The sequence below is a fragment of the Cavia porcellus genome, unplaced genomic scaffold (genome assembly GCF_034190915.1).
Source record: "Cavia porcellus strain 051 isolate PalLab524CR breed Dunkin Hartley unplaced genomic scaffold, mCavPor4.1 scaffold_2, whole genome shotgun sequence".
Taxonomy (NCBI): domain Eukaryota; kingdom Metazoa; phylum Chordata; class Mammalia; order Rodentia; family Caviidae; genus Cavia; species Cavia porcellus.
The window spans coordinates 30694020-30709516 of NW_026947485.1; the positions used below are offsets into that span (position 1 = coordinate 30694020).

The 15497-nt window shown below is 37.4% G+C and overlaps 1 protein-coding gene across 1 annotated transcript in view; it reads left to right on the plus strand.

Annotated features, from left to right (window-relative positions):
- Creb5 (cAMP responsive element binding protein 5) overlaps nucleotides 1–15497 on the plus strand; it is a 397557-nt gene that overhangs the window by 63456 nt on the left and 318604 nt on the right. The window contains exons 2-3 of the mRNA XM_063239960.1: nucleotides 9488–9559; nucleotides 15381–15474. Coding sequence (XP_063096030.1) covers nucleotides 9506–9559; nucleotides 15381–15474 — 148 coding nt within the window. The 5' untranslated portion in view covers nucleotides 9488–9505. The remainder of the gene's footprint in view (nucleotides 1–9487; nucleotides 9560–15380; nucleotides 15475–15497) is intronic.

Genomic DNA, 15497 nt, shown 5'->3' on the forward strand with positions numbered 1-15497 from the left:
TCATACTTAAGCCTATATTCCTAGGTTCTAGTGAGCCAGAGCATTAAAAAAAAAAAAAAAAAACCGAAAAAAAAACCCTCCTCTGTCCTTTCCATGCTGACTTGGGCTGGGGTCTCCTGAAACGGTGCTGTGTTTGAGACTCAGAGCCCTGAGGGATTGAGAAGGGGGACTGTTTGTTTGCTTGGACCTTTTGATGAATTGGAGTCTGGTACAGCACTCACCCCTAGTGGGTGGGGGTTCAAGGAAAAGGCTTTTCCTTTCCGTGTTCTTTTTCCAGGATGTTTTAGTGAATTTATAGGCTTTAGTGACTTGCTCTTTTGTTTAGTAGGAAGTTGAGCAAGACATGAAGGACTTTTCTCATCCATGGAAATGATCTAGTGATCTTCAAAAACATGGCTTATTTCTGCACTTTTGAAATACAAATTTAAAGATTCAAGTTTAGTGAATCCTGTGCAGGGCCCTGATTTCTTATTCCTCCTCCTTGGAGATCCATATCCTGCTCATACTCCCTTCGGAACTAGGTATTAGATTTGAGTCTTAATTCAACTCTGCAATTCTTGATTTATTCTGTATATAAAATCAACTGCTCAATAAGAGAACTGAACAGGCTAATAAAGAACAGGCCACTTACCTATATGTAAGCTTGTATTTTTTTTTTTTCTGTTTGGCTTGCTAAAGTTTCTCATTGCGAAGTTGGTCAGGAGTTAGATGTTCCTCTTGTTAGTCCATAAACTAAGACCAATGGTGACAGCAACATTAAAATACAGTTTAGAAGCTTGATTTCCACTTAAGTGTTAAAAAAGCAGAAAGCAAAATATACTGTATGGGATGAATTATCTTTAATAATAACACAGAACCAAAATGTGAAAAGGCCTCGAAGCAAGGGCTCGTGTTCACAGTGGTGTGGGAGTGGTATAGGGAGTTAACTGTATATTGGTAGCTATGGGTGGCCAACCAGATAATTTACCTAAAAAGAAATCTCCTCTTGTTTACACCAGCTTAATAATCTATCTGTTATGTGGATTGAACTTCAAAGGGTATGCTTATGGATAGCTAAAGATTCTGGTCTATTCTCAGAAAATGTTAATTTCACATCCTTTTTGAATGTTCATAGTTTTATTTGGCATTGAACCTAGCCACATCCTAAGCTTAACTTTGCCTGAATTTTTCAGAAGTGCATATGTACTTGGTTTCTTATTTTTATTTCCTATCCACCATACTGTCTTTCTTTTTATCATCCTGCTCTTCCTATTGCCTCACACTTCTCTGTTTTTTGCCTTAAAATAGGTGTTGGTGTGGGCCGGAGGCGGTGGAGATGATACTGTTGTTACTGTTGTGGAAACTGCACCACTGGCTGTCTGGTTGGGAGACTCCAGTGTGAAATGTGACTGTCTACTCTGCACAAGTTAGAGTATTCCATGTCCCTGGCTCCTACACTCTAAGGTCATGCCCCCCCTCCCAACAGTAGCAATTACAAATTGCCTTCATATATTTCCAAATCCCTTTATGGGCTATGTAAGAAAATTATGCCTTTTCTAGGAAGGCAAATGAAAAAATGGACCATTGCTAATACTTAGAATGCAAACGTTATTAGAATGATAACAGAATCCTTTGGTGACATAAAGCCTTAACATGGTCTTTAAGTGAGCCGTTCATACTGTCAAATGTTCACCTGCTTGACATTTGAAGCAGAGTGTGTTAGAATCTAATCAAGCCTTTGGGTGGGTGTATTTTTACTTGGTGTTCAACTGACAGCGTGGGGCATAGCAGGCTCAGAGCTGCAGAGCTGGGGAATGCTTGGCTTTCTGTAGGAGTCAAGGGCCAAAGGATCCATTTTGTTAGGACCATTCTCAAATGTCTTCTAGCAGTATTAATAGAAATTATAAAATTTAATAATAAGATGAAATAGTCTCTTGCTTTCTTGTCAAAAGTAGAGAGTTGGTCATACTTACCACTGCGTTTTATGCACTGGCCACATTTTGTGGTTCTGATTCATGCAGTTAAAAAAAATTCTCAAATGTTTTATTATTTCATCCTATAAATTGCACAGACCAAACATACATTGTTGCTGGAGAAACAAGGATACATATTTAGAGTAAAGATAGAAAGAAATGTTGTTCAGTAAAATCACTTGCATAAGTAAAAAAGAAAAAAAAATCAGAAAGGTTGTGATTTTCCAGAGTATCCTGAAATATTCATATTAGTTTACAATATTTAAAAAATGAAGTGGACCTATAGGGTATTAAAAATTACCTGTCAGCAAGTAGTCCCATTGGAAATTGTTTTACAATTCTAAAGAGGCAGAATTTTACTGTAATAGTATCAAAAAGAGTGGAATAAACTTTAGTGCTTTCTTTTGGGTTTTCTCCAAGGCCAGTTGCATCTGACATGAGTGAAATGTGTTGCCAGTTATGTATTTAGTTCTTCTTCTATCACAGTTTTTATCTTCGTAGAGCTTTGTAAAATGGAACGAAGGGCTTACTGGAATATAGAGGTGGCCGATGTCAACCTAAACCATAATCATCTTGTTTCCGACTTGTTTTTCTTCTTTCTTATCTGTCTATAATGAGAGCAGATACAAAGGAAAAGAGTTTGCCACCTCCGGCGTGTTTTCTGAGATCCTGTTCAGGCCCATTAGAAACAAACCAAGTGATTTGGTAACATTCAACATTTCCATAGAGACAGATTGTCTATCTCTATGCTAGTGTTTTGTAGATTACATCTGTGACAAGTATGCTTTTCTCAGAGATGAGATGTGCTATGCAAGAAATGTACGAGATGGAAGCAAGGACCTAAAATACCCACACTCAGGCAGACACACAGGATTGTACCTCTAATGCCTCACACTAATGCTCAGCAAGTTTTCTGAGCTATTGAACCCATAGATAGGAAAGTTAAGACAGGATTATGTGGAACAAAAGTTGAAATTAGTCTGTAACTTTGAAAAAAAAAGGCTTCATATCTAAAACAACTTATGGAGCACAGAAAGAAAAGAAAGAAAGAAAGAAAGAAAGAAAGAAAGAAAGAAAGAAAGAAAGAAAGAAAGAAAACGAAGAAGAATCTAACATGTGAAAGCCCAATTTCACTGGAATGCTTTCCCGCATACAGCATTAACGCCACATATATAAAACTGCAAGCCCCTGCAGAAGTCCATGAGAGGACATGAGCCCCCTGCACTCTCTCCCTCCCGGCGGGGCCTCTTTTGGGGAGTGAGATCCGGTTAGCTTAGAGATGAAAGCTGTTTGGAAATCCTTCCTTCTGGGAATAGTGAACCTCATGCAAAACGAACTTTTGACAGTTCCTGCACATGATAGAGTGTGTGACACAACCCAACAGAGGTCTCTGGCTCAGATTGTAGGAATTTGAGTTTTTGAGTTACCAGGAGATGGTGAATGCTTTTGCGGATATGGACCTTCTTTTGCTTTGACCGGAATGGTAATATTTAACTGCAGGGTAAGAGCCAAGCTCAGCACTTCTGGGGAAGAGTTCTGGCTGAAAATTGTGCGGGGAAACATCCAATTCATACCTAAATTCTGGTGAAATTTTTACTTATAAGGTACAGCCTCACTGTTGGTCTCATTCCTTGTATAAATCTCTGGTTTGAAAAGTGCAGCATTTAGGCGTTACAAGCTTGAGGGCTGAAATGTCACTTTTAAAGCAGGGTTAAAAAGGTCACACAGCTGCAAATAATAATAGCCCAATGAAATTCAGATTCTAACTGCAGCCCACTTCAAGAATAACACTGAAACAGGAAACAAGCCTACCAGATCTTTTTACCAGTAAAGCTAGTAAGAACACTACTGATAAAGTGTGTGTGTGTGTGTGTGTGTGTGTGTGTGTGTGTGTGTATGTGTATGGGGGGAGGAGAGAAACACACACAAACAAGGAGACAATTTTTAGAGAAAAAAGACACAAAGATAAAGACAGAGGGATTCATTGGAAATGTACAAAGATACCCTCATAAACAAAGTGATTTTCTTGGACTGCAATTCAAGAGCACTTTTTTCTCTTTTGAAATTACATTATTCAAGTTTGAAAAAAAATAAAGCTATATAAGCTCCAAAAGCTTTACTTTTCTTTTGCAATCATCAAATAACACTTCTTTGAATGATCCTGCTGTACAATATTTTGCCACAATGGTCCTGTTTTGCAGATGAAGAAGTGATATAATGAAAGATACAATATTCCTCCCAAAGAAAGTAATTCTTAGTCCCAAGTTGAATATATAATTCTTTTTGAACAACCAGGCGTGTGGGGGGTAAACCTTTGCTATGAAAGTAGAATCAGGCATCTTAGAATAAAATACTGTAAATGTGGAGGGTTTTTTTTTTTTTTGATAAATGTGCATATTGGGTTACTACTACGTGTGTGATTCCTTGCTTGTCTGACCAATACACTGAAAGAAGTATTTGTTCTGTTTTGTTTTTTCAGAAATACAAAGTGCCATTTGTCTATGCCCTTAACAAATTTAGTCAATTAAATAATATTTAATTCTAGCAAGAGTGTCATCCATTGTGCCTGACTCAAACTGCTCGCAATTGTCACCTGTCCTGAATGTGTTAGGAGGTCCAGTTTCTGGAACTCTTTCAGATGTCTCAGAAACTCAACAAGGAAGTGAGTTTTTTCAGAAGTCCTGCCAACGAGGTTCTTTCCACACTCAAGATAGGACAGTAAATCCCTGCAAAGTTTTAACGTTGCTATTAAAATTCAAGCCCCCATTCAGATTTAGAATGCATCATAACACGGTTAGTAATACCATGCCGATGGAGACATGTCAGTGTATTAGTGTTTATTGATACTTACACTTCAGTTTGTAACATTGAAGATCCCAAAACTTTAGTATTGATAATTGTACGTGCCATGCTTTCAGATTTAAACATTACTATTCCAAATTTTGTATCACTGTATAAATCTCTCTGCTGTATTGAAGGACACTTACACCATTTCGCTAGGATTGAAGTTTAATGCTAAGGATTGGTTATGGCTGCCTGTGATTTAGATAGAGTAGCAACATCTTGGCTGCTCACAGCAAACTAGACAATGTCAACCCTGCCCCCTAGTTGTTACTCATAAATTTAAAATGATATTTGCTATATTTTCTGTAGATTATTCAAGCTTTTAGTAACATTTGCTTTTTGCAGTGTTTTCCTTTCCTGAAATGGTATTTCCAAGTATATCCCTAAATGACTGGCAAAGCATTTGAATGGATTGCATCAGCCATTGTAGCTGATTTCCTATTTTAGACCAGGAATTTGTGGGGTCAAACCCTGAACAATGAGAGATTCTTGCTCACTTGAGGCCAGAACAATCCGGTGGCAGTTGAGGGTTTGAATTGTAAATCAAGCCTGTCATCTCCTTGTCAGCTATGGAAACCTCAGTTCACTTTGTGCATGATTAGAGTTTTTGTTGTTTTCCAAAAATTTGATGGGAAATTAGGCTCACGAGGCATTTGTTGTAGTTGAGCCTTGAGTCTGAATTTTGGAAAAGAGGCACAAATATTAGTACTATTTAAAATCTATCAATTGGTTGGGAGCATCTGCTACAATTATGAGTGTTTGGTTTCTAACCAAAATGAAGGGGATTCTCCTGTTGTTCAGAGGGTGTTCTGTAGGGTCATATATGGCCTGCAGAGAGCTCACAGACAGGACATTAGTGGTTACTGGCAATATTATCAGTTTGGTTTATAATGAATTAATATATTTTCATATGAAATTGAATGGAAATTAGTTTTTCCCATGAAAAGTAGCATTGCTTTTTTTTCCCCACACCCAGAAAATATGGGAGAATTTCTTTTCAGGCTGTAACAAGGACAGATGGAATGAGTGGCTTGCATAACCTCTTGCCTTTATGAAAACTTGATTTTGGGCAAAAAAATTAAAAAACCACTGCCTCAGGAGTAGAAAACAAGTAGGCTGTCTGGGGTAGTTTATTGTGATGATTCAGGGTTCATTATCCATTCCACAAATATTTATTGAACGCCTACTATGGAAGCTTGGTGCAGTGGAGCCCAGAGCATGGCGATGCCAAACAAAACTTGGCTTATTAAAAATCCCAGCCAGTAAAACAACTGGATGGGAAATAGGAGGATGAGGCCTGACTTCTGAGGCTCAAGAGTGGATCAGCCTGGCTAAAATCATGCTTGAGTAATTTGCCCCACTTGATGGATGATAAAAGAATCTATGCAGGACTTTAGTAGGAGTCAGTTTGAAAGAATAATTATTACAATATGTGCTAGAAAAGAGCCATAATAATAGACCATAAAAATAAACCATGGCTCTTGACTAATACATTGGGCCAGATCATGCTGGCTGATAAAAGTTAACGAAGCCTACATGGTAGAATGGTACCATTTAGTAAAACTATTTCGGACACCTACAATTAGAATTAGCAGCGGAGTGTTATTTGCCTAAGATAAATGTGGGAACTGAAGAGCATCACAATAAAACAGTTGAGTTTTATACACTCATCTACACACCCACTCACCTTAGACCTCATTAATCACTTATTTTATATTAGCAACTGCCATTTTACCATAAGACTTTTAGTTCAGTGTTATGTTGCCAAACTATTTAGTCCAGATTTATTATAGAGCATGTAATAGATTGATACAGACTCATTTATGTTTTAAAAAACTAATAAAATGGCAATAGTAATGCAGTTGAATCTATTGATGGCTAAATTATAAATGATTTGAGGACAGACTTGGTACATCTCCTGAGGCATAATTCTTTTCCTGACATGTCTCGGTGGATATCAGATTGCATGATCATATTTCTCTAAATGTAACATCCACATCATGAACGCTCAATTAGGCAGGGTAATCCATATAACTGAGCTTTGTTATATCTCCAAGTATTGTCATCATAGTATATTTCCAAGGTGTTTGCTGCAGCTTATATGCAAATGGTAACAAGAAAGTAAGATAAGGTAGCCAGTGTTGATAGAAAACAGAATCACTAAGGTATTAGCTAATGGGTTTGAATTTATGGGGAAGTCAGAATTTTGATGAGTCAGATTTGGGCATGGAGTTATGATCATAGTAGAAAAAGAAAGCCTTCTTATACTTGTGTGACTGAGTTTGGTTAGTCTCTTCCCTCATCTGGCTTATTAATGACCAGTAGCACTTCTGGTCTTCACAAATTCTATTTCTCAGACACTGATTCAATTGTTATCATTAATTATTACCTTTCAGATGCAGGCCACAAATGTGTTTGTATAGAACTTTCCCATTTCATGTCTTCTTAACGTTGATAAAGGGACATTTTTTACATTAGAAAATAAAGCTCTCAAGTAGTATATAAGAAAAACTCACATAAGTAAATAAGGGAGTAATTTATAATTTTATAAATCAGGAAATAATTAGCATGAGACTCCAATAACACTTGCCCATGCACCTCTCCTATTTTCAAATATACTTACTCATCTCTTTTCTCCATGGTAACCCCCAAACAGAACAACAATAAGACACAGACATGAGAGAATTGAACACTGATATTGACACCTTCTAGTAAAGGGGGGGACACTGAGGCATGAAGTGGATGAATGATCTGGCAATTGTCAACTGGACTGAGCCCACAGAGACAGAGAAGTTCCAGGAAAGCATTTGAAAAAATGTACTAGGAAAAACATGGCATATTTAGTTAATGGGTAATCCCATTACTTTGTTGTTTATTTTACCTTGAATCAAAATCATTTCTCAGCTTTAGAATCACTCTTTATTTTGAGACTTAGACGCAAATTGTTAATATCCATAGTAGCAGAGGGATGCTTTAAGATCAGCAGTGGTAAACTCTAGTGAATAAGGAGACCCAAGTTACTTTAATTGCTCACAACTTTCCTCAGACAAGGGCAGCAGCGTGACCCCAAAGATATTTGTGTTTTCTCCTCTTTGTCTAAGTACAATGCAGTAAAGTGACTTACATCACAAGAAACATCTTACAGTAATTATGACTACAGAGAAACATTCAAAGGGATCAAATATTAAGGAATGACAAGATTTAAAGAAACAGAAATTTTCATTACTTGATTTCATCATTACATATTAATTATATGGATGGTATTAAATCTTCACACTGTATTCAACAAATGTGTATAACCTGGGGGAAATTCTGCCAAAGCGAAAGGGTGTTATTTGGTGAAAACTGCAAACTTTAAAGAGAGTCTATAATTTTAAACTTTACGAATTGTTTTTTAATATGTAACTAGCATTGTAAGACAGTTTTCACTTTGTGTTTCAGAATGAAGATATGCATATATATTATATTGTAATACAAATAATGTAACAGTATTTTTGAGGAAGGGGTAGAAAGATGCATAAAGTAAACTTTGTTTTGGTGGCATGAAGCTTGTTTCAGCAAAGGGTCACTTTTTCCAGCAATCTAAGAAGACTGAAGATGCCTTGGGGGCCTTTAGTGAACAGCATTTTAAAGAAACAAATTGCTTTCTGTGGACAGAGTAAAAGCAGTAGCTTTTAATTCAATAATACAGAATCTACCATTAACAGCACATGTAACATATATACATTCAACTCTAAAATTGATTTTTAAAAGTATGACTTAGAAAACTATTTAAACTTTATAACTTAAACTTTCATAATACTGCTATGATTTTTAAAAAAAAATTTGTTGCTGTATCACTATGAACTTGTATATACTATATTGGCTTTGGAGGATTTGCAAAAATAAATTACACTCAAATTTCACCCAATAGACATTTAAAATGGAGCCTTCATCTAAAAGGACTATGGTATAGTTTAATATTTACCTGATTATAAAGTTTTTCTTCTTAAAACTACTTTATTCCAGATAATTTATCTAGCTCAGGAAGGCAGTCTCATATTAATTGTAGTCTCATATTAATTTCAAATCAGCTTACAGAGCCTCATTAATAAAATATCCAAGGTGCATTTGCTGGCTTCTATATGGATAATTTTTGCTGAGACCTCTTTGAATAATAAGAAAAGGAACGTAAGACCGTAATTAGCTCTTGAATAGTTTGATAGACTGGTTCCAGGGTTAATTTCCATAGCTTGAAAATCCTCCAGTTTGCTGGATTGATCCTGGGGGAATTTTTTGACATGATGTGCAGGATTGACCCTCACACTGAGGATTGCTGTCCCACTGGCTGCTGTCTCTCTTGCTGTCCTAGTGACCAGCCCCAAAGCTTTCAGTGGAGACAGGGGGATATGGTATACATTGCTTCATTATCTCTGGGAAAGCCGAGTTTTACCTGACAATGACATCTACCAGGCGGATTTTAATATCCACAGGCAAGAGCAACATCTTTATGGCATTTTTCTTCAATGTGCACTCAAGAAAGCATAATAGGAGCTCAGACTGGTGGTGCCAATGCCCTTCAGCAAAGTAGGATTTGGGGATTGGTCTGGAAAGGGCCTCTGAGCCATTGCCTTTCTTATACGACTCAAGAGAAAGCAGGAGATATTCATTAACTTCTGTTTTCCTTTCATTTTCTCCCTCTGACCCTTCAGATTTATGAGGAATCCAAGATGAATTTGGAGCAGGAGAGGCCTTTCGTCTGCAGTGCCCCCGGATGCTCCCAGGTGAGTGAATGGCTTCTCCCCATTCTGGCTGGCAGTGAATGCATCTACCTCCTGATAGGAAGGCAACTCTCACCTTGCAAGCTTGCCCAGCCTGGGCTTTCCTTCTTTACCAAGTCTTCTTCAACACTGCCTTTACCATTACCATCTTTACCACTGCTCTATTCCACTTTAAATACTTTGAACTATTTTTCTCTCTGCCCCTCACAAAAATGTAACAACTTTGGACATTTTCCTTTGTAACTCTCTGTGGAACCAAGCTAGATGCATCCTGCCCACCAGTTAACTGCATAAGACTCTCATTTCAGGAAAGGCATAGGAGGTGCTACCTTCACAGGAGCCGCTTAAATAAAAGCTAGGCCCATGGGGTACTGGGAGAATGGCTCACCATCATAGATTGAATTTTGTCTTGTTTTACCTTTGAGTAAAAGAAGCCTCTCTCACCCCAATCTTCTAAAACACACTGTTCTGAGGTATTTAAATTTTAAGAAGGCAAAATGCCCTGCCATCTTGGATTGACTCTCTTGGTTTGGATGGCTCTCATAAGTAGAAATAGTATGGGGATTAGATGAGATACTGCCTGTAGTGTTTAATATAAAACACGAACATAAAAAAACACTCAATTAATATCCACTCTTATTACCATTACTGCTGATGCTGCTAAGACTGTTATAATAAAACGTAACTCTTGGAAAGAAATTAGAAATACTCTTAACCTAAAACTGGACTTTTGCATTTTACCTTTGGAACATGATAGCGACTCTCCCAACTCTTGACCGTTGAATATCTCCATGTTCCAGTTTCAACGTGTGTGAAAAATGACCACATGGGTTCCCTTCCATGCCAAGGTCTTTATTTATGGGATATAAGGCAAGTTTAGAACTCAGAACATAGGAGGTTTCCTAAGTCATACCTTTTCCTTAAACTGTTCAGTGGTTTCATAGAAATGAGGCCCTACTGGGTGCCTGTTTATGTAATTCATTGGCAGTACTGCGTGGAACAGTGCCTAGGAATCAGGTGAGAAGGAATAACCATGAAGGACCTTCCTCGCTATAGTATGTCCCTGGAGAGTTTCTGGAGGACTTTGCAAGCCTTCTGGAGGGAAGAGGCCTTAGAAACACAAAATGTTACTGCCAGTATTATTGGCTGCTAACTGAGCAAGCAGAGCCCTCTGCTCAGATTCTGGAAGTTTCACCAGGATATTTTTGTGCCATTGTTTATTTTCAATCTATAAATAAGAAAAGCAGAAGAGATAATTATTTTGAAACAAGCTGGTTTTGAAGACACAGAAATCACTAGGAAAACAGATTGATAAGTAACTGGAGAAAATTCGGCTAGACCAGTACTCTCCATGGTGAATGCAGAACATCACCTGATTAAGTTAAAATTGGTCACTAGATAGCCAGATGTGGTGGCATACACCTGTAATTCCAGTACTTGGGAGGCTGAGGCAGGAGGATCATTGCAAGTTTGAGACCAGCCTGGGCTACAAAATGAGCTCAAGGCCAGCCTAAACTGCATAGTGAGACCTTGTCTCAAAAAGACCAAAAAAAGAAAAAAACATTGGTCTCTAGCTAAGGTAAAATTGACTACCATTCAATTTTTTAAAATGGAAATCAGGTACCTTGAGAAGTGTGCTTTGGCTGTGACCATGGGATAGTAAGTTTTATTGAATTTAAGTTACTCAGCATAATTTTTTGGGGGATCCGAAGATCAGTCAGGCACTCTGTTTGCCTAGAGAAATAGCACAAGACACAGGAATTCCTATCCTCAGACAGCTTCTCATCTAGGTATCAAATATGCAACCACATGATCAGTTAATCAGTTAATTAGTATATTTCAGCTTCCATGAAATAAAGATCATAGGTCAGCTTGAAGCATAATGAGGGGATTGACTAGGGGAAGTGAATTGGAGGGCACGCTAAGGAAGGTACATTTAATGGGATGTGACAACCCAGTTAAGGCAACAGAGTGCTTAGGATGTGGTAGGAGTCTCATCAGTGTCAAAGGTCGTGAGTGACGGTAGAGAAGAGGATTTCAGGGAAGGGATAAGGCCAGGTGTGGTGGTAGGTTCCTGTAATCCCAGCAGTTTGGGAGACTGGATCAGTAAGATCGTAAGTTTTTTTTAAAATTAGTGTGCGTTTGCAGTACATAATGATTATACAGAAACACTTAATCTGTTAGAAATAAAATAGATAAAAGTTTTGCAGTCATAGGCATATGCAAGGACTTTCTGAACAGAATCCCAGTTGCACAGGAAACAGTACCAAGAACAAATGAGATCATATCAAATTAAAAAGCGTCTGCATAGCAAAAGAAACAATCAAGGGAATGAAGAAACAACCTACAGAATAGAATCAGGAGTTTAAAGCCAGCCTGAGCAACACAGCAGGACCCTGTCCCTGCAATTTCAAAAAATAAGATAAGATAAAATAAAATAAAAAAAGGATTGTTGCTCACATCTGATATTTAGATAAGCCAAAGGAAAGAGAACTTAGAACTCCATACAAGTCATCAGACTGTTATGCCAGAATTTCCCAAACTTGATACCATTACATTTTTGGGCCGCATAATTATTCGAGGGCTTTCCTGTGCATTGTCAGGCATTTAATTGCATGCTGGGCTTCTACTCACCCAACCCCAGTAGCACTCCACAGTTGTGACAAACAGAAACATTCCCAGACATTGCTAGATGTCCCCTGGGAGCCAAATTTGCCCCTGATTGAGAATGTCTGCAGATAGACTGCATGTTGGTTTTAGTCGCAATTCTTTTTCTTTTTGGCTCATCTACTTCTGATTGATGTACTCTCTCTCTGTTTGATGTATTACTTGAAGCCATCTTTTCTCCTTTTGGGAGTCAGAAAGGGTATAAATAAATTTACGCCACAGACATGCGGTCACTGGTGTTAGACACTGGTAGCACCCGGAGAGTTACAGGGCTGAGCAGACACTGTTGGATTTGGCAGGAGAGGGGTGGAGGACAGATTGCAAGGGATTAATGAGTGAGTGGGCGGTAAGGAAGCGGAGGTGGCAAGCATAGAGGACTCTTTCAAGAGCACTAGGCAGTGACGGGAAGCAGAGTGATCTAATGGTAGCCTGAGAGGGAGGCAGCTTTTTTAAAATTAAAGGATAGCCAGGCTGGATTTAGTCAAGGGCAAGCAACCAGTGAAAAAGGAGGAGCGAGTGAACGTGGGCACTCTAGGGACCAATCCCTAGAGGATATCGGTGCTGGGCAGAGGGTGCATGCCAGAGGAGAAGGAAGGAGAGTCCTTGAAGTCCCATGCAAATTCTGAGGTGCAGGAGGTCATAAAGGTTGAATAGGGTCTATTTTTAAATTATACCTTAAAAAGCCTTCTATTTAACATTTGAGCACAAGGCCTTGGGCATGCTATGCAAGCATGCTACCAGTGAGCTACATCCCCAAGCCTTGAACGGGGTCAATTGTGGATGACTTCCATCATCTCAGTAAAGGAGCAGATTATTTCCTTAAGAAGACTGAGTGGACTGACAAAAAAGTTGGACAAAAATAAGGAATGAGGATTTACAAAGTTTTCTTGATTTAAAGGGATTGTTCCAATCCTCCTTACCTCTGAGCTTTAAATGACAAGATGTATCTAAAGCTTAATGTCACTATTTGATGTAGAAGTGTATTATTCTTGACAAGCTATTATAAAAATATATTCATCTTTCAATCTAAGAGGAGTTATAATTAAGAAAACATAGGAGTCACATAAATAGTTCCAGGAGTCTTCTGGTTGGATGTTAGCAGCTCACAATTAGGTCAGTTGGTGTGATCCTGCTATTTACTTTAGTGATATCCTGTAACCTGGGAACTTGCAAGGAGAAGAGGTGATGCTGGGAATTAGAAAGAAGAATAAATAGTATAAAACAAACTTATTCATTCAGAAATCTGGCATAATTACTATGCTGTGCAAATTTTTTGTTTTCAAATTTTTATTATACAATTGAGAAATAAACAATGTTTATGCAAATAACTACTTTTAGACTCAGGATTTAGCCCAGTTAATTCTCCTGAACATGCATCCATATTATTTGAAAAACTGATTTCTACTGTAATTTATTAAGATAATTGAAACTCTCCCGTACAACTAAAAACTCTGAGTTTTGCAAATTATGCAAAATTTGGAAATGTTCAGCAGAATTTACTCTTTTGTTATATTTTTATTTGATGTTGATACTCTGTTAAATTCAGTTATTACAAACATACTGATCTGAGTCAGGTTAGATCAGAGTATGCTACAATAACAAATTACTCTAAAGCCTCAGTGAATTAAAACAACAAAGGCTTATTTCTGTTACCCAAGGATACGTTCTTTTGTAGACGGGCAGAAAGCTTTTGGTAATCTTTTAGCATTCACAAATACTCCCTATAATCCATCAGAGATTTAGGATGATTGAGGGGTCACTATTTCCAAAATTTCGAGTCACCATAAGGGGATAGAAGAATGATAGACGACTTTATACCAGGCATTCCATGCTTGCCTCTGGATGACAAGTTACTTCTATTCATGACTCAGTGAGGACAGGTAGTCACATGGCTACACCCAACTCAGGAGGGCCAGAAAATTCAGTCCCTATGAGTGAACAAAAGTTGGATGAGAAAAATCATTCCCTAAAAATTAAAGTAGAATATGGGTTTACTATACAATGCAGAGTATAAAACACTAAAAATAATTTATCATGTTACTGTAAAATTATATATATGATTATAAACAAAGTCAGGTAATGGGGTAGGCCAGATCTTCGTAAATAGAAACAGACTGTCCAAATGTCATGTTGTATGTTTGTAGATACAGCAAATAATTAAGCCTAGGATATAATTCTTTTCCCAAGTCTGACATGGATCCAAATTCTTTTCTATGTTATGCATTTCTCCTTCTTTTGGTTAATCTATAGATAATATCTAGCATGCTTATCATGCCTTAGACTTAATTTCACACTATTATGTAAAACAGTAACTACCAGAGAAAAGTTCCACATGGTTTTGCAGACTCTCAGGGCTATTTACTCTCTTACTTTGGACATAGTCTTCTCATATTCATAAGGAAAAATAAAAAAAAATTAATTTTTCATGTTTCCATTATTATTTTTTGTTACCATAAGTAAATATTCATTTAAACCCACTTTCCCCCTTTTATTAGAAGCTACTTGATATTAGGTTGTATAGGATTTTTTACTGTATATGGGAATGATAAGGATGTACGGTGAATATTTAATTTTGTAAAAAATTTAAACTTTCACCATATTTTGTGATCATCCCTCAGATGTTATTTTAATACCTTTAGCTACACCCTTACCCATTTCTGTTTTATCCTTGAGCTAAATGCAAAGTTTAAAGTCTACCTTCAGATGAAACCTCTAGCTCCTAGAGAAACAAGTAATTTACTAACGAGGCAGTTCATCTGGTTACACTGCAGGACTATTAAAGAAGTAGAAGCCCTTGAAAAGTTTCCAGGGAGGGTGTGAGGACTCAGAGAATGGCTGAAGACAAAGATGTTCTTATTATTAGTGCTTAGTCAGATTCTTCTGTAACATAGGTAACCCCTTTGGCAAATTGTAATGGAAATTACCATGCATATATTTGTGGGTAACTGAAAGGAACATCCCAGAGAGTTTGCTTTCTTAAAACAGCTTGTAACTTTACTTACTGGTATTTGCATATTTTTCAGGCTGATTTTTTTTTTAAATTTTGTAATTCTTTGGTATTTGCAATGTTGAATAAATTGTCTTTTTGATGGAAAATATGTGCTACAAAACTGAATAGTTTTTCTCTTCCTCTCTCTTTTTCCTATTTGTACAACAGCGCTTCCCAACCGAGGATCATCTGATGATTCACAGGCACAAGCATGAAATGACCTTGAAGTTTCCCTCCATAAAAACAGATAATATGTTATCAGGTAAGGAGCCATTAGGCAAAGAG